We start from the raw sequence: 17,773 nt of genomic DNA, 5'->3' as shown, positions 1-17,773 counted from the left end.
CACCCCGGGCTGCAGGCAGCGCTAAACCGCTGTGCCACTGGGGCTGCCCAGGACTCGGTTCTTTTCCTTGTTCATGTTTTGTTTTGGAAGTTATTCTAGTGAAAGTACTGATGTATTCTGCAGAGCAGCAGAGTCTGCATTGCCATTACAGCTCTAGTTCTGCCCTGATTAGTAGCTACCAGCCACATGTGGCTATTTAAATAAACTAAAATCAAATGAAAAATTCACTTCCTCCGTGTCACTAGCCACATAACCAGTGCTCAGAAGCCATTGTTTTGATTGTACAGATACAGAACCTTTCTATCAGAAAGTTTGACCCTATGGGCCAAAGTTAGCCCACCCACATTTCCATAAATAGTGTTCTATTAGAACACAGCCACATTCTTCCATGAATATATCGTCTAGGCCTACTCTCCTGGTACAACTGCAAAGTTGAGTAGTTACAGTAGAGACCATATAACCATAGACCCTAAATATTTACTGTCTGGCTTTTAACAGAAAATGCTTAATGACCCTTCCAGACCATTAGTCTCAAACTTGGTCCCACATAGTATCACCTGGGAAACTAAAATACAGTAGTCACCCCTTATCTGTGATTTCACCTTCCATGGTTTTAGTTACCCATGGTCTGGAAGCAGATGATCTTTCTTCTGAAGTGTTGTTAGAAGGTCAGTAGTAGCCTGACATTACAGTGTCCGTAATACATCACAGTGTCTTGTGTCATCTTATTTCACATCGCAAGAAGAGTGAATACAGTACAAAATATACTTCAAGAGAGAGGCATCACATTCACATACCTTATAGTATAATTGTTTTATTTTGTTATTGTGAATCTCTTATGCCTTACTTATAAAATAAGACTCCTAGGTATGTATGTATAAGAACAAGTGGTATACCTAGGGTTCAGTACCCTCCATGGTTTGCAGCATCCATGGAGGCGGGTCTTAGAATGTACCCCCCACAGATAAGGGTGAGGACTGCTTACTTTGCCTGGGTCCCATTCCCAGGATTCTGATTAGTCTTAACATTGAATATAACCTGGCTCTGGGGACTTGTAAAGCTCCCCTAGTGATTTTTTTTTTTAAGATTTTATTTATTTATTCATGATAGACACAGAGAGAGGGAGAGAGAGAGGCAGAGACACAGGCAGAGGGAGAAGCAGGCTCCATGCCAGGAGCCTGACGCGGGACTCGATCCTGGGACTTCAGGATTGTGCCCTGGGCCAAAGGCAGGCGCTAAACCGCTGAGCCACCCAGGGATCCCCTCCCCTAGTGATTTTAATATGTAGCAAGGTTTGAGACTGCTGCTCTAGACAGATAAGCTGTTCCCCAACTCCCAGCTTCCATGGCTCAGAGTTGGCATAGCGGGTACTTATAGAGGAGCTGTTGGCTTCTGAACTCTCCTGTGACTTAGATTTCTGAGCCCCTGACCTGCATGGGGTTGTTCAGGATTCACTATAGACCAGAGGTTAGGAGATGCGTTCCTTTCTCTGCATCCTGCTTTCCAGGCAGCTGTGGCATTCCTAGGCCTTGTACAGGTTCTCCCTCATGCCTGCTGTGCTCATCAGATGAGTCCACTTACATCCTTAGTGCAGCTTAGCATTCACCAGAAATGGTTTCCCAACTCAACTAGGAATTAAGAATTTCCATTTGCAGTAAGTTTTCACATGATGCTAATGCTGCTGAGGGAGCACCTTGAGAACCACTGTTTCAGTGATGCTTCTCACATTTTACTGTGCATATGAATCACCAGTGGATCTTAGTAAAACGCAGACCCATTACCCATGAAGGAGAGAGTGGGGCCTGAGATTGTGCATATCTAACAAGCTCTGGGGGATTGCTGGTAGACTGCTGTTAAAAATCCAACTGAGTAAATTTAGAGATCAAATTGGCTTCATTTAGTGATTCATTACTTGGGCAGCATCTCATCTGGTGATAGAAAGGAGCTCCGCCAAGCTATTAAAAAACCAAAGGTTTTTAAAGGCAGAAAGGGAGCAGAAAAAATTAACAAAGAATGAATTGTTTCAGGCAAGGTCGCCTCCTAAGTGGAATGGAAGGGCCTAGTGGTCAGATTACCTCAGTAGTAGTGACTGGGTAATTCCAGCTTGACTAATTAAAAATTAAGGAGGCGTGAAGGGGGAGAGGGGTGGTGAAACTGTAATTAGGTTAGGTATTAAGTTTTGGTTTGCTGATGTGGGCTTTAGCACAAGTGACTCCATTTGGGACCGATTATCTCTTTTAACAGTTTACTTCCTTTTGATCAGACTCTCAGCTTAACTGAGAGATGTGATAAGAATTTAAGGCGGCATCAGTGTTGCTCTTAGCTTCTGCTCTAGTTCTCGCAGCTTTTGTCCATCCTTTGTGTGGTATGCACAGGTCATGACGTCTTTTGCTTATTATTCTGATACTTGCAAGCCATGACTTCAGGTTGACCATCTTTAAATCAGTCCTTCTCTTCATCCCATTTCTGACATTCCAATCTTGGGGAGGTTATTTGCTTGATGGTTAGTGGCAATGAACACACACTTGAAGCTTTTGAGAAAGCACAATACGCCAGGAAGATTGTTATTGTTATTATGAACAGGATTAATTCATAATAACTCATAATTAACTCCAATGTTTGGAGTCCCCAAGACCCAGACCAATCAAAATCAGTCAAAGGTGAAGGAGTCACCTTTTTGAGCTAAGTGGCTTACTCAGTAATCTTACATAACTGAGTTTCAACTTCCCCAGAAGTGTTAATCCAGCACAGAAGTTGGTTTTGGCCATAGCTCAGACACCTCGGTGTTCAGCCAAAATATAATCAGGGGCTATTCTATTAACAAGAACAATTTTGGCCAGAGAGTCTAAGGATCTTTATTGGACAGCTTTGTCTTAGCTATGGATTCTGCAATATTTTTGAGTTAAGGAGAAGTTTCTAATCATATTCTAATTTATATTTTCTGAGAATAAGACAAGTATGCCCCTGCCAAAGGAGGTGAATCCTGAGTCATGAATGTCTCCTGGTAATTTCTTTCTAACTTGATGTATAAACCCAAGGGAGTCAACAAATGAGGTATTCATTCATTATGAAAAGTTAGGGGCACAGATAACCTAAAACATTGCCCAGCAATGTGCCAGCTGTCTAGGCATCCATAGGCCTAAGGAGAGTGATAATCACAGAAAAAGACAAACCCTGTCTGGGTTAAAGTGGTTGTATTGATGGATTCATTTACAGTTTGTGACATTTACCCAATCAAGCCAGGGGTCAGTTAGGTTTTCAGCACAGATGGGAAGAAAATCTCCTAGCTTGAAATAGAGTCGTTCTAAATGCCTTGCAACGATGTGTGCTGTTCGTGAGATCTTTGCGTGAAAAGGAACAGGTATGACCTACGTGATCATGAGAACGTGGTGGTGCAGGTGTACTAAGATTTACATAGATACTTGTTTCTGATTGCGCACATAATAGTTATAAATGGAGAAAGGTAAAAAGGCACAGGATAGTCTAACCATAAGATTTGAACTTGGTCAAAGCTTTTTAAAGGGGGCGAGGGGATGGGTAGTAACATTGGGAAGAGAAGAGAAATTGGTCACAGGGAGACCATGGGATCTCTAGCCTCATGGATAGATTAGAATTTTTGATGATAAATCCAGCGGTCTGAAAGGTTATCTTCCTTAGGACTGGCCTGGGAGATAACAGATCAAAGGCATTATCTTTCCAGGCCAAGACCAGAGTAAAGAAAAGAAGAAGGAAAAAAATTTTTCTTTTCTTTTCTTTTCTTTTTTTTTTTTTGAGAGACACAGAGAGGCAGAGACAGGGGAAGCAGGCTCCATGCACAAAGTCTGATAGGGACTTGATCCCAGGATTCTGGGATCATGCCCTGAGCTGAAGGCAGACAGTCAACCAGTGAGCCACCCAGAAGTCCCAAGAAAAAATTTTTCATGTTCAGTTAAAGTATGAAGTCTTGATCCAGAGGGAAGCAGTGTACTTTGATGTCACCTGCTTCTGTGCTTCTGCAGTTTGATTTGGAAGTCCCTTTTCAGCTAATTGCTACAGGTAAATGGAATCCTTATAAACACCTTTGGTAGCTGAGCATAGAAAGAGATGGTCTGCATATTGTAAAAGGATTGATCTCCCTGGGAACTGGAGGATAATGAAATCTTGATGGAGTACATGGGGATGATAAGGGACCTTGATGAATTCTTGAGGCATGCCTGTCCAGGTGTATTATTGATTGTTTCAAGTAAAAGCAAATTGATACTGGCTGTTTCCAGAGATGCTGAAAAGGCCAAACCGGTCTTCCAACAGTGAACCATTTGAGTCTGGAAGAACTTGTGACAAAAGGGTGTTTGCATTTGGAAGAACTGGGAAATAGGGAATAACTCAGTATGACTCTGAAGTCCCAGACAAATTGCCATCCCCTCCCCATCATGTATCCAGACTGGCAAAATCTGCATGTTGCAGGGGCTGGAACGGGGGATGAGCGACCCTGGGGCAAGGTGTGCATGCCTTAATGGATATTGGGGCAATACAGGAGTAAGTTTAATCCTATCTGTCTGAATTTCTATAGGGTCTGCATTTGTTATTCTCCCAATGTCAGAATTTGAAGTGGCCCACAGATTTTTCAGGCATCTCAGTTAAAGTAAGAGATTTCGGGGATCCCTGGGTGGCTCAGCGGTTTGGCGCCTGCCTTTGGCCCAGGACGCAATCCTGGAGTCCCGGGATCGAGTCCCACGTCGGGCTCCCGGTATGGAGCCTGCTTCTCCCTCCTCCTGTGTCTCTGCGCCTCTCTGTCTCTCTATGTCTATCATAAATAAGTCTTTAAAAAAAAATAGATTTCTGTTGGAACAATTCTTCATCTGTAACAAAGACAGATTATAAGGAACATCAGATCAGGTTCAGGTTGGTCAGGAGATTCTAAAGTGAGGTCACATTAGCAGCAAAATTTTTTAGCCCTTTTAATTTAGACAGATCTCTATAAATTGGGGCTGTAATGCAGAGTGAAAAAGGAGGCTTTTTAGTAAAAAGTCCCAAAATCATTTATACTGATCAAGATAGAAATTCTGTCTTTATTAGATACCTCTAGTAATAAACCTTTTCACTCTTAAGGGATTTGTTGCTATGAGAGCGGGGTTTGTTGTTTTGTGTTTTTTTAAGATTTTATTTATTTTCAAGAGCACATATGCAAGCAGGGTAGGGGTGCAGAAGGAGAGAGAATTCGAAGCAGACTCCACATTGAGTGCAGAGCCTGATGTGGGGCTCGATCCCACAACCCTGAGATCATGACCTGAGCCAAAATCAAGACTTGGTCATGCTTAACCTACCGAGCCATCTGGTACCCCAAGAGTGGGATTTAAAATATAAAGTATAGCCCTGATATCTATCAAAATTGAGCAAAGTACTTGATTAGTTTTATTTTCCCCTTGGGTGCTTAAGGGTATTACTGATAGCAGTTTACTGGAGGGTCCCTTGGAGCCCTGTCAGTTTTGGGAATGACCCATATAGGAGCTCTTTCTTGAGGACATTGAAGATCTGTGTAGGGCCTTTGAGGACAGTTTCTGTAAAGTGCCCCAGTTGATTACAAATGAGATATTTGGCTCTGGACCAGCCATTTGATGATGGATTTTTCTAGAAGGGTATGATGTGGGAGACCCAGTAAGGCCCTTAGATTGGCAGACCTTTGTTTATGATCTTGGTCCAAATCTTTTCAAAGTGTTTGGCTGAGGTCACAAGTTCAATCAGGCCGGTGGCCTCTCATCCTGTTTTCTTTTTTATTAATCCATTCATTTTAGGAAATAATCCATTTACAAACAGGGCAGCTTGAGCAGGTTGTATGGAATCAGGAGTACATAGGAAGAACACCTCCAAACAGGCTTCAGATTCTGCTGCAGATTCATCTTTTATTTTCATGTTTGAATAACAGACCAATGAGTGTAGCAGGGAAGACTGTAGGAATGGCTGTTAAAATACCAGTTTGTATGTTTCCAGGTTTTTGTGGTCCATAAGAGGACTGTGTTGGTGATTGAGGATCTTGAATATCATCCTTAGGATTATGCCATTCTGCTTCCCAAATACATTTTTGGCCTTCATGAGGTTCTACCAACATGTGTACAAGCTGATAAATCTCTAGCAGCCTGGGGTCACAGACCCTCATAATGATTCTAAACCCCTCAGAAAACTTGGATTTTCTTCCTGAGGTTTAGGAAGTTCTTTTAGCTATGGCCCTTAACTCAGTCTTTGACCAAGAAGTGAAAGAGACCTGAGAAGGATCACTTGCAACCTCAGGTGGTTGTGTTTTGTTTTAATTTTATTTATGCATTTGAGAGAGAGTGCATGCACATACGTGAGTGGGGTGAGGGGCAGAAGCAGACTCCCCACTGAGCAGGGAGCCCAACTCAGGATTCGATCCTGAGACTCCAGGATCATGAACTGAGCCAGAGGCAGACCCAACTGACTGAGCCATCCAGGCGCGCTCAGGTGGTTTTATTTGTTTTTGTTTTTGTTTTTGTTTTTTTAAGGTGGTGGTTTTATTTGTAAAGGTAGCTGGTTAATAGTCTCCTTGGAGTGGAAAGGCATTTTTGACAGAACTAGTAAACACAGGAGTACTCACGTTAAGAAGGATAGAGAGGAGCATAGGAGTCAGTCCTATCATCTTTTATTTTAGATACCTCTCTGTCTTTCATGTTTCCTTGTCTTCTGAAATGAATCTTTTAGTGAGGCTATTTTGGAATCTTGAAACCTTTTGGAAGCCTCTTTATACCGATTAAAATAGGTCTCCCATTCTTTTCATTTAATTCAGGAACCCTTACTTTCAAGTACAATTTTTTTAAATTGAAATATAGCTGATGTACAATATTACATTGGTCTCAGGTGTACAGCATAGTGTTCAACAGTTACATAGGAAACAAAGAGATCACCACAGTTCATCTAGCTACCTTCCATCACCATACAAAGTTACTACATTAATAACTGTATTCCCTATGTTGCACACTGCATCCCTGTCTTATTTATATAATAACTGGTAGTTTGTATCTTTTTATCCCTTTCCCTATTTTATCCACCCCCTCACCATCCTCCTTCTAACAACCACCAGATTGTTCTCTGTCTCTAGGAGTCTGTTTCTGTTCATTCAGATTTTTTTAGATTGTGCATAGAAGTGAAATCGTATGGTATTTGTCCTTCGCTGACTTCCTTCACTTCTAATTTGAATGCCTTTTATTTCTTTTGCTGGTCTGATGCGACTAGGACTTCCAATCCTATGAATTAAAGTGGCAAAAGTAGGCATCCTAGTCTTGTTCCTGATCTTAGGAGAGAAGCTTTCCACTTATTACCATTGACTATGACATTAGCTGTGGTTTTGTCATACGTGGCCTTCATTATGTTGAAATGTTTCCTGTATACCCACGTTGTTGAGTTTATTATAAATGGATGTTGAATTTCATCAAATGCTTTTTCTGCATCTGCTGAAATGATCATCTGACCTGATCGTGACCTTAGCCAAAGGCAGACACTTAACCAACTGAGACACTCAGCACCCCTGATTCTTATCTTTCTTTTTAGTAATGTGGTATATCATGTTGATTGATTTGCGGGCCTTAAACCATACTTGCTTCCATGGATACTTGACCATGGTGTATGATTTTTTTTTTTTTTTAATGTATTGCTTAGTTCAGTTTACGGATATTTTGTTGAGAATTTTTGCCTCTATGTTCATTAAGGATACTGGCCTATAATCTGTGTGTGTGCATGCGTGTGCATGCATGTGCATAGGTATGGGAGGGGGGTGGTCTTGGTTTTTGGTATCCAGGTAATGCCAGCCTTGTAGAATGAAAAATTTAGAAGCATTCCTTCCTCTTTGAGTTTTGGAAAACTTTGAGAAGGATATGTATTAATTCTTCTTTAAATGTTTGGTAGAATTCATCTGTGAAGCCATCTGGTCTTGATGGGATTTTGATTACTAACTCAGTTTCATTACTAGTAATTGGTCTGTTTAGATTTCCTACTTCTTGAATCATTCTTGGAAAATTTTATGTTCCTAGGAATTTACCCATTTCTTCTAGATTGTCCCTTTTAGTGTAACTTCTCTTTCACTTCTGATTATATTTATTTAGATCCTCTGTATTTTTTTCTTGATGATTCTTACTAAACATTTATAAATTTTCTTTATTTCTTCAAAGAACCAGATTTTAGTTTCACTGATCTTGCCATTGTTTTTTAGTCTCAATGTCATTTATTTATGCTCTGATCTTTGATTATTTCCTTTACTAACTTTGGGCTTTGTTCTTTTTTTTAAATTTCTTTAGATGTAAGGTTAGATTGTTTGAGATCTTGGTTTCTTGAGATGGGCCTGTATCACTATAAACTCCCCCCCCCCCCCAAGCATTTTATTTATTTGAGAGTAAGTGTGTGTGCGCGCGCGTGCACAGAGTTGGGGAGGGAGAAGCAGACTCCCTGCTGAGCAGGGAGCTTGATGTGGGTGGGGCTCAGTCCCAGGATCCTGGGATCATGACCTGAGCCAAAGGCAGATGCTTAACTGACCAAGCCACCCAGACACCCCTAAACTTCCCTCTTAAAATTGTTTTTGCTGTGTCTCCTACATTTTGAACTGTTTTACTTCCATTTCCATTTGTCTCAAAGTACTTTTTCTTCCTCTTATTTCTTTGTTGACCCATTGGTTATTTAATATCATGTTGCTTAGCCTGCATGTGTTTCTTCCAGTTTTCATCTTACTTTTGTTGTTGTAGTTGAACCTATTATTAACCTACAATAATTTATTACTTTTAGGTGCATATCCTAGCGACCTGACATATATGTACATACACTGTGAAATGGTCACCATGGCAAGTGTAGTTACTGTCAGCATTTGTGACAGTACTGATTACGTATATTCCATTTGCTGTGCTTTTCATCCACATGACTTAATTATTTTATACTGAAGTTTATCTCTTAATTTCCTTCATCAACTACACTTATTCCCCTACCCATTCCCCTCTGGCAGCCACCAGTTCTCTGTCTCTATGACTCCGATTCTGTATTTATGTTTGTTTCTTCAATTCCACATGTAAGTGAAAGCATACAGTATGTCTTTCTCTGACTTATATCACTTAGTATAATACCCCCTAGATCCATCTATGCTGTCAAAAATGGCAAGATCTTATTCCTTTTTTATGGCTGGGTAGTACTCCATTGTATATATACACATTTTCTTTGTCCATTCATCTATCAATGGACACTTAAGTTGCTTCCATGTCTTGGCTGTTGTAAATAATGCTGCAGAGAATAGGGGTGCATATATCTTTTCAATTAATGTTTTAAAGTTCTTCGGGTAAGTACCTAGAAGTGGGACTGCTGGAGAGTATGGTAGTTCTGTTTTTAATCTTTGGGGAACCTCCATACTGTTTCCCATAGTGACTACACTTCTTGTAGTTGATTTCTAGTTTCATACCATTGTGGTCAGGAAAGATGCTTGATACAATTTCAGTCTTCATAAAATTCATTGAAACTTGTTTTGTGGTATAACATGTGATCTATACCAGAGAATGTTCTATGTGCACTTGAAAGAATGTGTATCCTGCTGTTTTAGGGCTAGAATGCTGTGTACATATCCATCTAGCCTAAGGTGTCACCTAAGATCAGTTTATTGATGGATGATGTATCCATTTGATGTAAATGGAGGTGTTAAAAGTCCCCTACTATTATTGTATCATTGTCCATTTATATCTTTGTTAATATTGGCTTTATGTAGTTAGGTGCCCTTATGCTGGCTGCGTAAATATTATATGATCCTGTTGGACCGATTCCTTCCTTATTATGTAGTGCCCTTCTTTGTCTTGTTCTAGCCTTTAATTTTAAAGTCTTCCCCTGTAAGTATTGCTACCTCAGCTTTGTTTTAGTTGTCATTTTTGTGGAATATCTTTTTTTCCATCCTTTTGCTTTCAGCCTATGTGTTGTTTAGATTTGAAAGAAGTCTCTTGTAGGCCACATATATATGGTCTTGTTTTTATCCATTCAGCCACCCTGACCTAGGTGTGTTTTTTGATTGGAGCATTCAGTCCATTTGCATTTAAAGTACTTATTAATAGATATGTACTTATGTCATCATCTGTTTTCTGGTAGTTTTTGTAATTGTGTTCTTTCTTGCCCTTGTAATTTGGTGACATTCTTTAGTGTTTGTTCCTTTATTTTTTGTGTATCTGTTACAGGTATTTGGTTTGTGGTTACTATGAGGTTCATGTAGAACATCCCATGTATATGGCAGTCTATTGTAAGTTGATAGTTATGTAAGTTCAACTACATTTTAAAAGCACTACATTTGTAAAACCCCCTCCCCGGGTTTTATATTCTTGATGTTATATTTTATATCTTTTTGTATCTCTTGACTAATTATTGTAGATCTAGATTATTTTACTACTTCTGTTTTTAACCTTTAGGTAGGTAGGTGGTTGAGTCACTATCTTTACTCAGCAGTGAGATTTTGACACTCTTAACATACTAGCAGTGACCAAGAGTGATTTACTGGGGACTGGCCAAGAGAAGGCTGTGCACACCACCAGCAGGTCCCAGTATGGACTAAACCAGCAAACTCCAGCAAATGGGGACTGAGGACTAGAAAGAGATTCCATATAACTGTGGAACTGCAGATAACCAAGGGCTGGGAAATTGAGTCCTGAATGGAACATTCTGCTAGCCCAAGGTGACCAGCTAAGCCCTAGACAGGAAAGCCAATTAGATGAGGATAGCAACCCACAGCCCTCAGAAATGGTGAAAGAACCGTGAACTCAAAAATTAGGTTTGTGAGGGAGCACCTGGTTGGCTCAGTTGGTTGAGCATCTGGTTCTCGGATCTCAGCTCAGGTCTTGATCTTAGGGTTGTGAGTCAAAGGCCTATGTTGGGCTCCACCCTGGGGATGGTGCCTATTAAAAAAAAAAAACCAAAAACAAAAAACGGGTTTGCAAGTATCATGCCAGTGGTTCTCACTGTCCCAGAATGCTGTCAGAAGTTTGGTTGAGCTCCTGGCACTGCCACGCAATCTGTTAAAAATTTATTCAGTGATGAATCAGGCAGCAGCTCCTCTACAATAGAAGGTAGCCTCTGCAGAGCTGTAGAAGAGGGAAAGTTTTTAAGGTAGAAAGGGGGTGCATAATGGAAATTATTAGCAAAGAATGCATTGTTTTGGGTAAGGTCACTCTCCTGAGGGGAACGGAAAGGCGTATGGGGCAGATTACCTCACTTGTGTTAACCAGGCGATTTCAAGTTAACTGGCAAAAGTTACATTCCTGGAGGATTAAAACTGCAACTAGGTTAGGTATTAAGTCCTGGTTTGTTGGTGCGGGTTTAGCACAAGTGACTCCATTTTGGGCTTGCTGTCCCCTTTTTAAAACCACAAATCAGACTTTGATTAGTAAGAGTATAGACCATTTTAAGAGTACATTCTGACCTGATCTCCCTATATTCATCTCTCTACTCCGTCTCTAGATTCTGCTACTAGGATGACCTTTCTAAAGCAGTCTTGAGTGTGTTCCTTCCCCGCTTAAAAGCCTCCCATTGCTTTCCACCATCTGCTCTTCTTTACAGAACAAGTAGCCACAGCAGCCTCCTGTCAGCACCTTTTTCTGTATGGTTACCACGTCTTTCTATTCCTTGTCTGACAGCTGGATTTCAGGAAACTTTCTACCAAGTGTTCTGCTTCCTTCCAGTGTTAGTATTGTCCTTTTATTTTTTTTAATTTTTATTTATTTATGATAGTCACACAGAGAGAGAGGCAGAGACACAGGCAGAGACACAGGCAGAGGGAGAAGCAGGCTCCATGCACTTGGAGCCTGACGTGGGATTCGATCCCGGGTCTCCAGGATCGCACCCTGGGCCAAAGGCAGGCGCTAAACCGCTGCGCCACCCAGGGATCCCAGTATTGTCCTTTTGATACAAAACTTCCTTTATTTCTTTAGCCATTTATGTACCTGTCCTGAACTTTCCCATCTCAAATGCTTTTGCTTCTTTCCTTTCACTCCACTAATGTGCAGTGAAGAATAAATGAGTTCATGTGTGTACAGTATCTTTATTCTAACCAGAAGAACTTTGAACCAGCCATGTTTATTTAATTTTTGTCCTTGAATTAGGCTGTGAATTTCTTCATCAGAGTTTAGAAGAATTTTTTTTTTAAGATTTTATTTTAGAGGGGAAATGCCCGGGAGTGGAGACAAAGATAGGGAGAAAAACCCAAGCAGACTCCACCCTGAGTGCCAAACCCAATGCAGGGCTCGATCCCACAACCCCAAGATCAGACCTGAGCTGAAACCAAGAGTCGGGCACTCAACCAACCACACCATCAAGGCACCCTTGGAAGAATTCCCAGACTTTATGGCTTCATTGCCAACCTGCTTCACAGAAAGTCTTGGGAAGTAACTATTAAATGCTCAAACCATTGGACTGTCACTCGTAAGGCTCTGCACATTACGAAACGTGATACTCAGAAGCCTTTGCATCAAGTTCTGCCGTTCTCTTTAGCTACTTAACAGTCCAGTGAGTTTGGACTCCCACATCCCCTTTAGCAGTAAGAATATATAACTTTGTGATCCTTATCACAGTCTGTATGCCTCACAGAAACCACTACTGCTCTTCCTTCCAGAAAGGTGCCAGAAATCTGACTTGGCGATCAGATGTCTTGGTGGAATATCAAGGAGAAGGCCGTGATGTCACCGACCCAACCTGTCCTTCCCTGAGTCCTGGAGTATCTGTAAGTAATGGCTTGAGTTGGCTTAGACAGCTTCCTTAGCAATAGCACAGCAAAGCATTGGTTTAGAGGGGTCAAGAATTAAAACCCTTAATCTGAGTCTCAATCCTTTCACTTGGTCAGTTGACTGTAGAGATTTGTAGACAAACAAGGCAAATTTAATAATCCTGAAAATGTTTCTGACCTATTGTCAGAATGTCCACCTTGACTTCTTCAGTTTCTGTAACAAGTTACGTGTATCTACCCATGTTATTTATTCCCCGTGTTTTTCTACCCTTCCCAAAAGCAGTACCATTGTTTTTAAGGGAGGTTATCAGTGGCATGGAGTTAGAGATGCAGGGTTGCCACAGTTATATCCAAGTGCCATCATACGTGTCTTGCTTGGGGGCAGCGAGGCTGGCCCCAGAGGTGGTAAGGGCAACGTTGGCCTCACTTTGGATAATGGGAAATAGGAAAGTCTGGGAAGCCTAATACCAAAGTGTAAGGAATAGCAAAGAACCAACCAAAAGTTGGTAAGGAAGACATGAAGAATTTACCTGCAGCTGATTCCACAAAGCTCACTTGAGCCTTTTTCTCCAGCCCGTTAATATACCTTAGACATGACTGAATAGGAGATTGCTTTGGTCTCCATCCATTTTCCAGTTGCTTGCTACAACAGATTCTAGTCAGGAGATCAGCAGACGGTCTATACAAACCACCACAAACATGGTCCTTAATCAAGTTAGCCACAAGTAAGGAACAAAGCCCACATCTATTTGTAATTGACTTCTCTGTGGAAGGTTTCCTCATTTCTGTCCAGTGGTAGGTCTGGCTTGAGCCAACTTGATTACCCCTGAAGGCAAGTGGTATTTGTTACTATAGAAGAATTTTCTTGACTTAACTTTTTAAATATCCCTACAGCAATGTTTCCCAGACTGTGTCTGTGAAGATGCTTACAATAACACCTACGCCTGCGTGAGGACCATGTCAGCACGGTGGAATTTACAGTATTGTGAGTTTGATGACCAGGAGGTAAGAAGGCCCTCTGCCTCCCCTGCCCCTGCGTGTCCTAGTGCCAGTGCCTTATTAGCTGGACTTGGCAGCAGAAGAGCAATTCCAGGGATGTTCCCTAGGGAAGATAGGTTTCTTATCTGTACTTCCACTCAGGCTTCCTTCAGTTAAGAAAATAGAGGGGCGCCTGGATGGCTCGTCGGTTAAGCATCCGACTTTTGGTTTCGGCCCAGGTTGTGATCTCAGTGTCCTGCGATTGGGCCCTGCACTCGGCACAGTCGGCTTGGGACTCCCTTCCTCCCTCCCTCCCCGCCCCCCCCCCCCCCCCCCCACTGCACACACACCCACGCCCTCTCTGTCTCTCAAATCTTAAGGAAAGGAAGAAAAGGAAAGAAAGAAACAGAATTCCACAAAGCCATACTACACCCCTCTAACTGTGCCCTTTCTGGATGAGATTTTCCTCACCCCCACTACCACCCAAACATGCTTTAAACGCACCATCCACTTTTGAGATTGCTACAGGTCTGGTCTGTTTGCTTCCCTAATAGTTTGGGATCAGAGTAAGACACTTCTACTCTATGAAGGTGAAAGGAGTTGGGACATTTGCTAGAAGGCTTACTGGCAACCAGCTTGTTCAGAACCTTATGTCTCCACAGCATCGCAGTCCAGAGCTGCTCAAATAGATAAGCAGGGGGCATCAAAACCAAGACCAGGAGGCCCCATCCATGTAAGAAGGTGGCTTTTAGCTACCAGAGATCAGTATGGATTGTCTGAGGATCTCATGCACTGCAGTCCCTTGTGGTTTCTACTGTTCCTCAGCATGTGCTCATCTGGCAACCCACGTCTTGCCATATGGAGCCGATGCTCATTGTGTTTCTCAGAAATGGACTCACTTGCCACTCGTTTGTGGCTCATGAGCACTTTGGACAGCAGGCAGAAGAGCATCGTTCGGAATCAATTCTTGTTCCTCCTTCTCCCGTGACATTTACCTGTCATCTTCCTAGCCTATCACTTAACTCCAGTTTGGAGAACAAAGTACAGGGGAGGGGGAGAGAATGGTGATACATTCGATATATCTAATGTCAGAAACAATGGGATTGTGTCCTTTCCCAATTGGTGTGGGACATCCAAAACTGCTTTTTAAGACAGGAAACTTCAGCATCTGTACAACACAGGTCAGAGAACTTTCCATATCTAACTTAACAATTCTAAGGCATCAATAAACCTTCAAATGTCAACTCACTTCTGAAACAGTATTACCACCGAGTCTACTTTCTGTGACCTTGCTATTTGAGGGTCCTGCATTCTGTTCTTGCTCTTATAAGGTAGTTTGTCCTCCTGCCCCATTTAGACATAATCCACACAAGGAGTATTTCAAATATAATGCTTGCCCTTTTCTTTCCTCCATCTTTTCATTCTTATAGGTGTTTGTAGAAGTCTATAACCTGACTGCAGACCCAGACCAAATCACAAACATTGCTAAAAGTATCGACCCAGAGCTTTTAGGAAAAATGAACTACCGGCTGATGATGTTACAGTCCTGTTCTGGACCAACCTGCCGCACTCCAGGGGTGTTTGACCCTGGGTAAGTTTCCATCTTCTTCGATGGCTTTGCCAAGTTGTCTGTAGCAGTCATGTCATTCTTGAATACATGAAGGGAGCCTGATGGCCCTTCTTGCCTTCAGCTAAGCTGTGTTTCTCATTGTTCTGCTTTATAGTAGGAATGCTGTGTCTTAGTGCGTTACCTCTTGTGCTGGGAAGATTTTTGCTCTTCAGTGCCAGTCGCTGCTTTAGCTGCAGGCCTAGCCCTATTCCCTGCCATGTGGGACTCTTCTTCCTCCTCTTCGTCGTGTGATTCTTGTCATGGTACCAACTTGATTGCACTGGTGACCGTGGGGTTTCTTTAAGCCAACCAAGTGCTACCCTGTTCCATAGCACTTCCGAGAGGGGGTATGCCTTCATTTCATTTCGGAGAAAACCCAATTAGACTGAATGCTTGCCAGTAAACTTAATATGCTAAACACACAAAATGAATTAGAAGCTCTAGACTCTGAAATGTTGAAATACGTAAGACCACTGTAGTATATGAAGGCAGAAAAGATTTTTATCACCTACTAGGCCAGCTCTGTTCCTCCCACTCACTCCTGAAATAGGAACTTTTCACCAGTGACATTGGGTCACAGGACACCATACATTTGAGCTGCCTGTGGCATGAAACTTGTCAATTTGTGCTTGAAGATTATGAAACCTCATTATTTCAGTTCTTCTATCAATTATAGGAAAGAGGGGGAAATTCGTGTCCTAAGCTGATGGAAAGTAGTAACTCAATTACTTAGCTGTCTTAGTGTGAAATATCCTCAGTACACATTAGAGAGTAATGTTTGTGACTGAGCAGAAAAACTGTGTATAGACTGTTAAGTGTAGGGGCACCAGGATGGCTCAGCCAGTTAAGCGTCCCACTCTTGGTTTCAGCTCAAGTCGTGATCTCAGGGTCATGTTTTAAGCCCCAAGTGGGGCTATGTGCTCAGCTCAGGGAGTCTGCTTGAGATTCTTTCCCCTTCTCCTCTCGCATGCTCACTCACTCTAAAATAAATCTTTAAAAACAACAACAACAAAAAAATCTTTTGCTTCTAAATGCTATAAATAGAGCCAAAGAGACATGGAGACCAGTAGACTACAATTAGGTAACAGTATAAAAAGACCACATTTTTAGACATTTTTTTTAGAAAATCATAATTTTCTATCACTTAAGGGTTTTTTAAATACAGATAACCCTGTTAATGCTATAATTGGTCAGGCATTCCAACTGCCCAGCTTGGAGCTTTCCTCCACATTAGTGAAATGCATCCTCTTATGCCAGTGTCAGTCTCTAAAATAGTTGACAAATGATGATTTTGCAGTTTGCAACAGTTACTTTGCTCAGAATGTTTTACCAAATAAAATTAGAGCTCTAGAGCAGTCTCCGGATGACTCTTGGAAGAGGGTCAGGTCTTCTACCTCTTGGTGTGGTGTTTGGCCACACGGTCCCTGCCCAAGCTGCTGCTAGAACACGCACCTACCTGCTCTGCGGCAGCTGGTTGGCCGGATGCAGCATCCCCCTTGGTTTTCTTGAGCATCAAGCCGCAAGTGTTAGGACTTAACCATAGAATTTCCATCCAGCCTTTAGAGCCCTTAGGCACATTTGTCCAAGGGTCACCCTGTCAGAAGAGATACAGCAAGACCTCGTGACTCTCAGGCAGGCTTCATTTGTGGTAACTATAATTGTCTTGCTCGTGTTCTAAGAAGCATATTACTGACACTGTAGGTGCTGGCTTCACTAATGTTAGCCTCAGCTATTTAAACCACCTGATTTCTTTTTAAGCTCCTTAGCAGTCATTTATTCTTTCCCACCAAACACTGAGGTCTGTAGGATCCTTTGAAAATGGGGGTCAGCAGGCTAGATCCTACAGGCCCAATCCAGTCACCACTCTTTGAAAACAGCCACAAACATTCGTTTACATACAGCAACGAAGTTGAATGTTGGGACAAAGAGTGTATGGCCTGCCCTTGGTCTAAAATAATGCTAAATAATTTATCCCACAGATTGCAGGTAAAAGTAAAATACGACGTTGTGTCTAGCCTACACGTGTAACATATCTTTGCAGCCAATCTACCTTCTTTAATTTTACCACCCAAGGAAAAGAATAAATGCTGATACCTGACACCTGGCCAACTTCTATCATGTGCCAGATAGTTTACGTGAATTGCATTGCCTTACTATTTTCTTGGTAGCCAGAGCTTAATGACTTCTGTGAGTTCATAATGAGCCAGCTGGAAACATGTCTGGATGTCTGGGGTGCACACCTGTGTTCTTACCTGTCATTCCGTCTGAACTGTGAAAGAAAGGGCTTTGAAGCTGCTGGTAGGGCTCCAGCAAGGGCTAGAAAAGAAAACACCTCAAATCTTGCCTCCTCCTGATGCCTTGAGATTAACCTTGCTTATTTTTCTTCTCTCTGCTTGCTACTGCATTGTTTTGTGCTCTCTTCCTTGGATGGAAACGCTCTCACTTATGCAGTACTTCTGTTTTGTACTGCG

General features: G+C 41.9%; 1 protein-coding gene and 1 long non-coding RNA gene across 3 annotated transcripts in view; one reads left to right on the top strand and one right to left on the bottom strand.

Annotated features, from left to right (window-relative positions):
* Positions 1-17,773, top strand: part of GNS (glucosamine (N-acetyl)-6-sulfatase) — a 52,262-nt gene that overhangs the window by 31,666 nt on the left and 2,823 nt on the right. The window contains exons 11-13 of the mRNA XM_072843122.1: positions 12,605-12,712; positions 13,610-13,720; positions 15,124-15,284. Of these exons, the coding sequence (XP_072699223.1) occupies positions 12,605-12,712; positions 13,610-13,720; positions 15,124-15,284 (380 nt within the window). The remainder of the gene's footprint in view (positions 1-12,604; positions 12,713-13,609; positions 13,721-15,123; positions 15,285-17,773) is intronic.
* Positions 2,229-17,760, bottom strand: LOC140642474 (uncharacterized). Of its 2 annotated transcripts, XR_012038892.1 has the most exons (3): positions 17,555-17,760; positions 16,759-16,896; positions 2,229-2,531 (listed from the first exon to the last, which is right to left on the bottom strand). It is a non-coding gene; the product is annotated as an uncharacterized lncRNA (long non-coding RNA). The 2 variants fall into 2 exon arrangements; XR_012038893.1 differs by lacking the exon at positions 17,555-17,760 and having other exon boundaries at positions 16,759-16,917.

The sequence above is a fragment of the Canis lupus genome, chromosome 11 (assembly GCF_048164855.1).
Source record: "Canis lupus baileyi chromosome 11, mCanLup2.hap1, whole genome shotgun sequence".
In the NCBI taxonomy this organism is placed as follows: Eukaryota; Metazoa; Chordata; class Mammalia; order Carnivora; family Canidae; genus Canis; species Canis lupus.
Note: the sequence above shows the minus strand (reverse complement) of the source record. Positions and strands in the feature narration are given on the sequence as shown.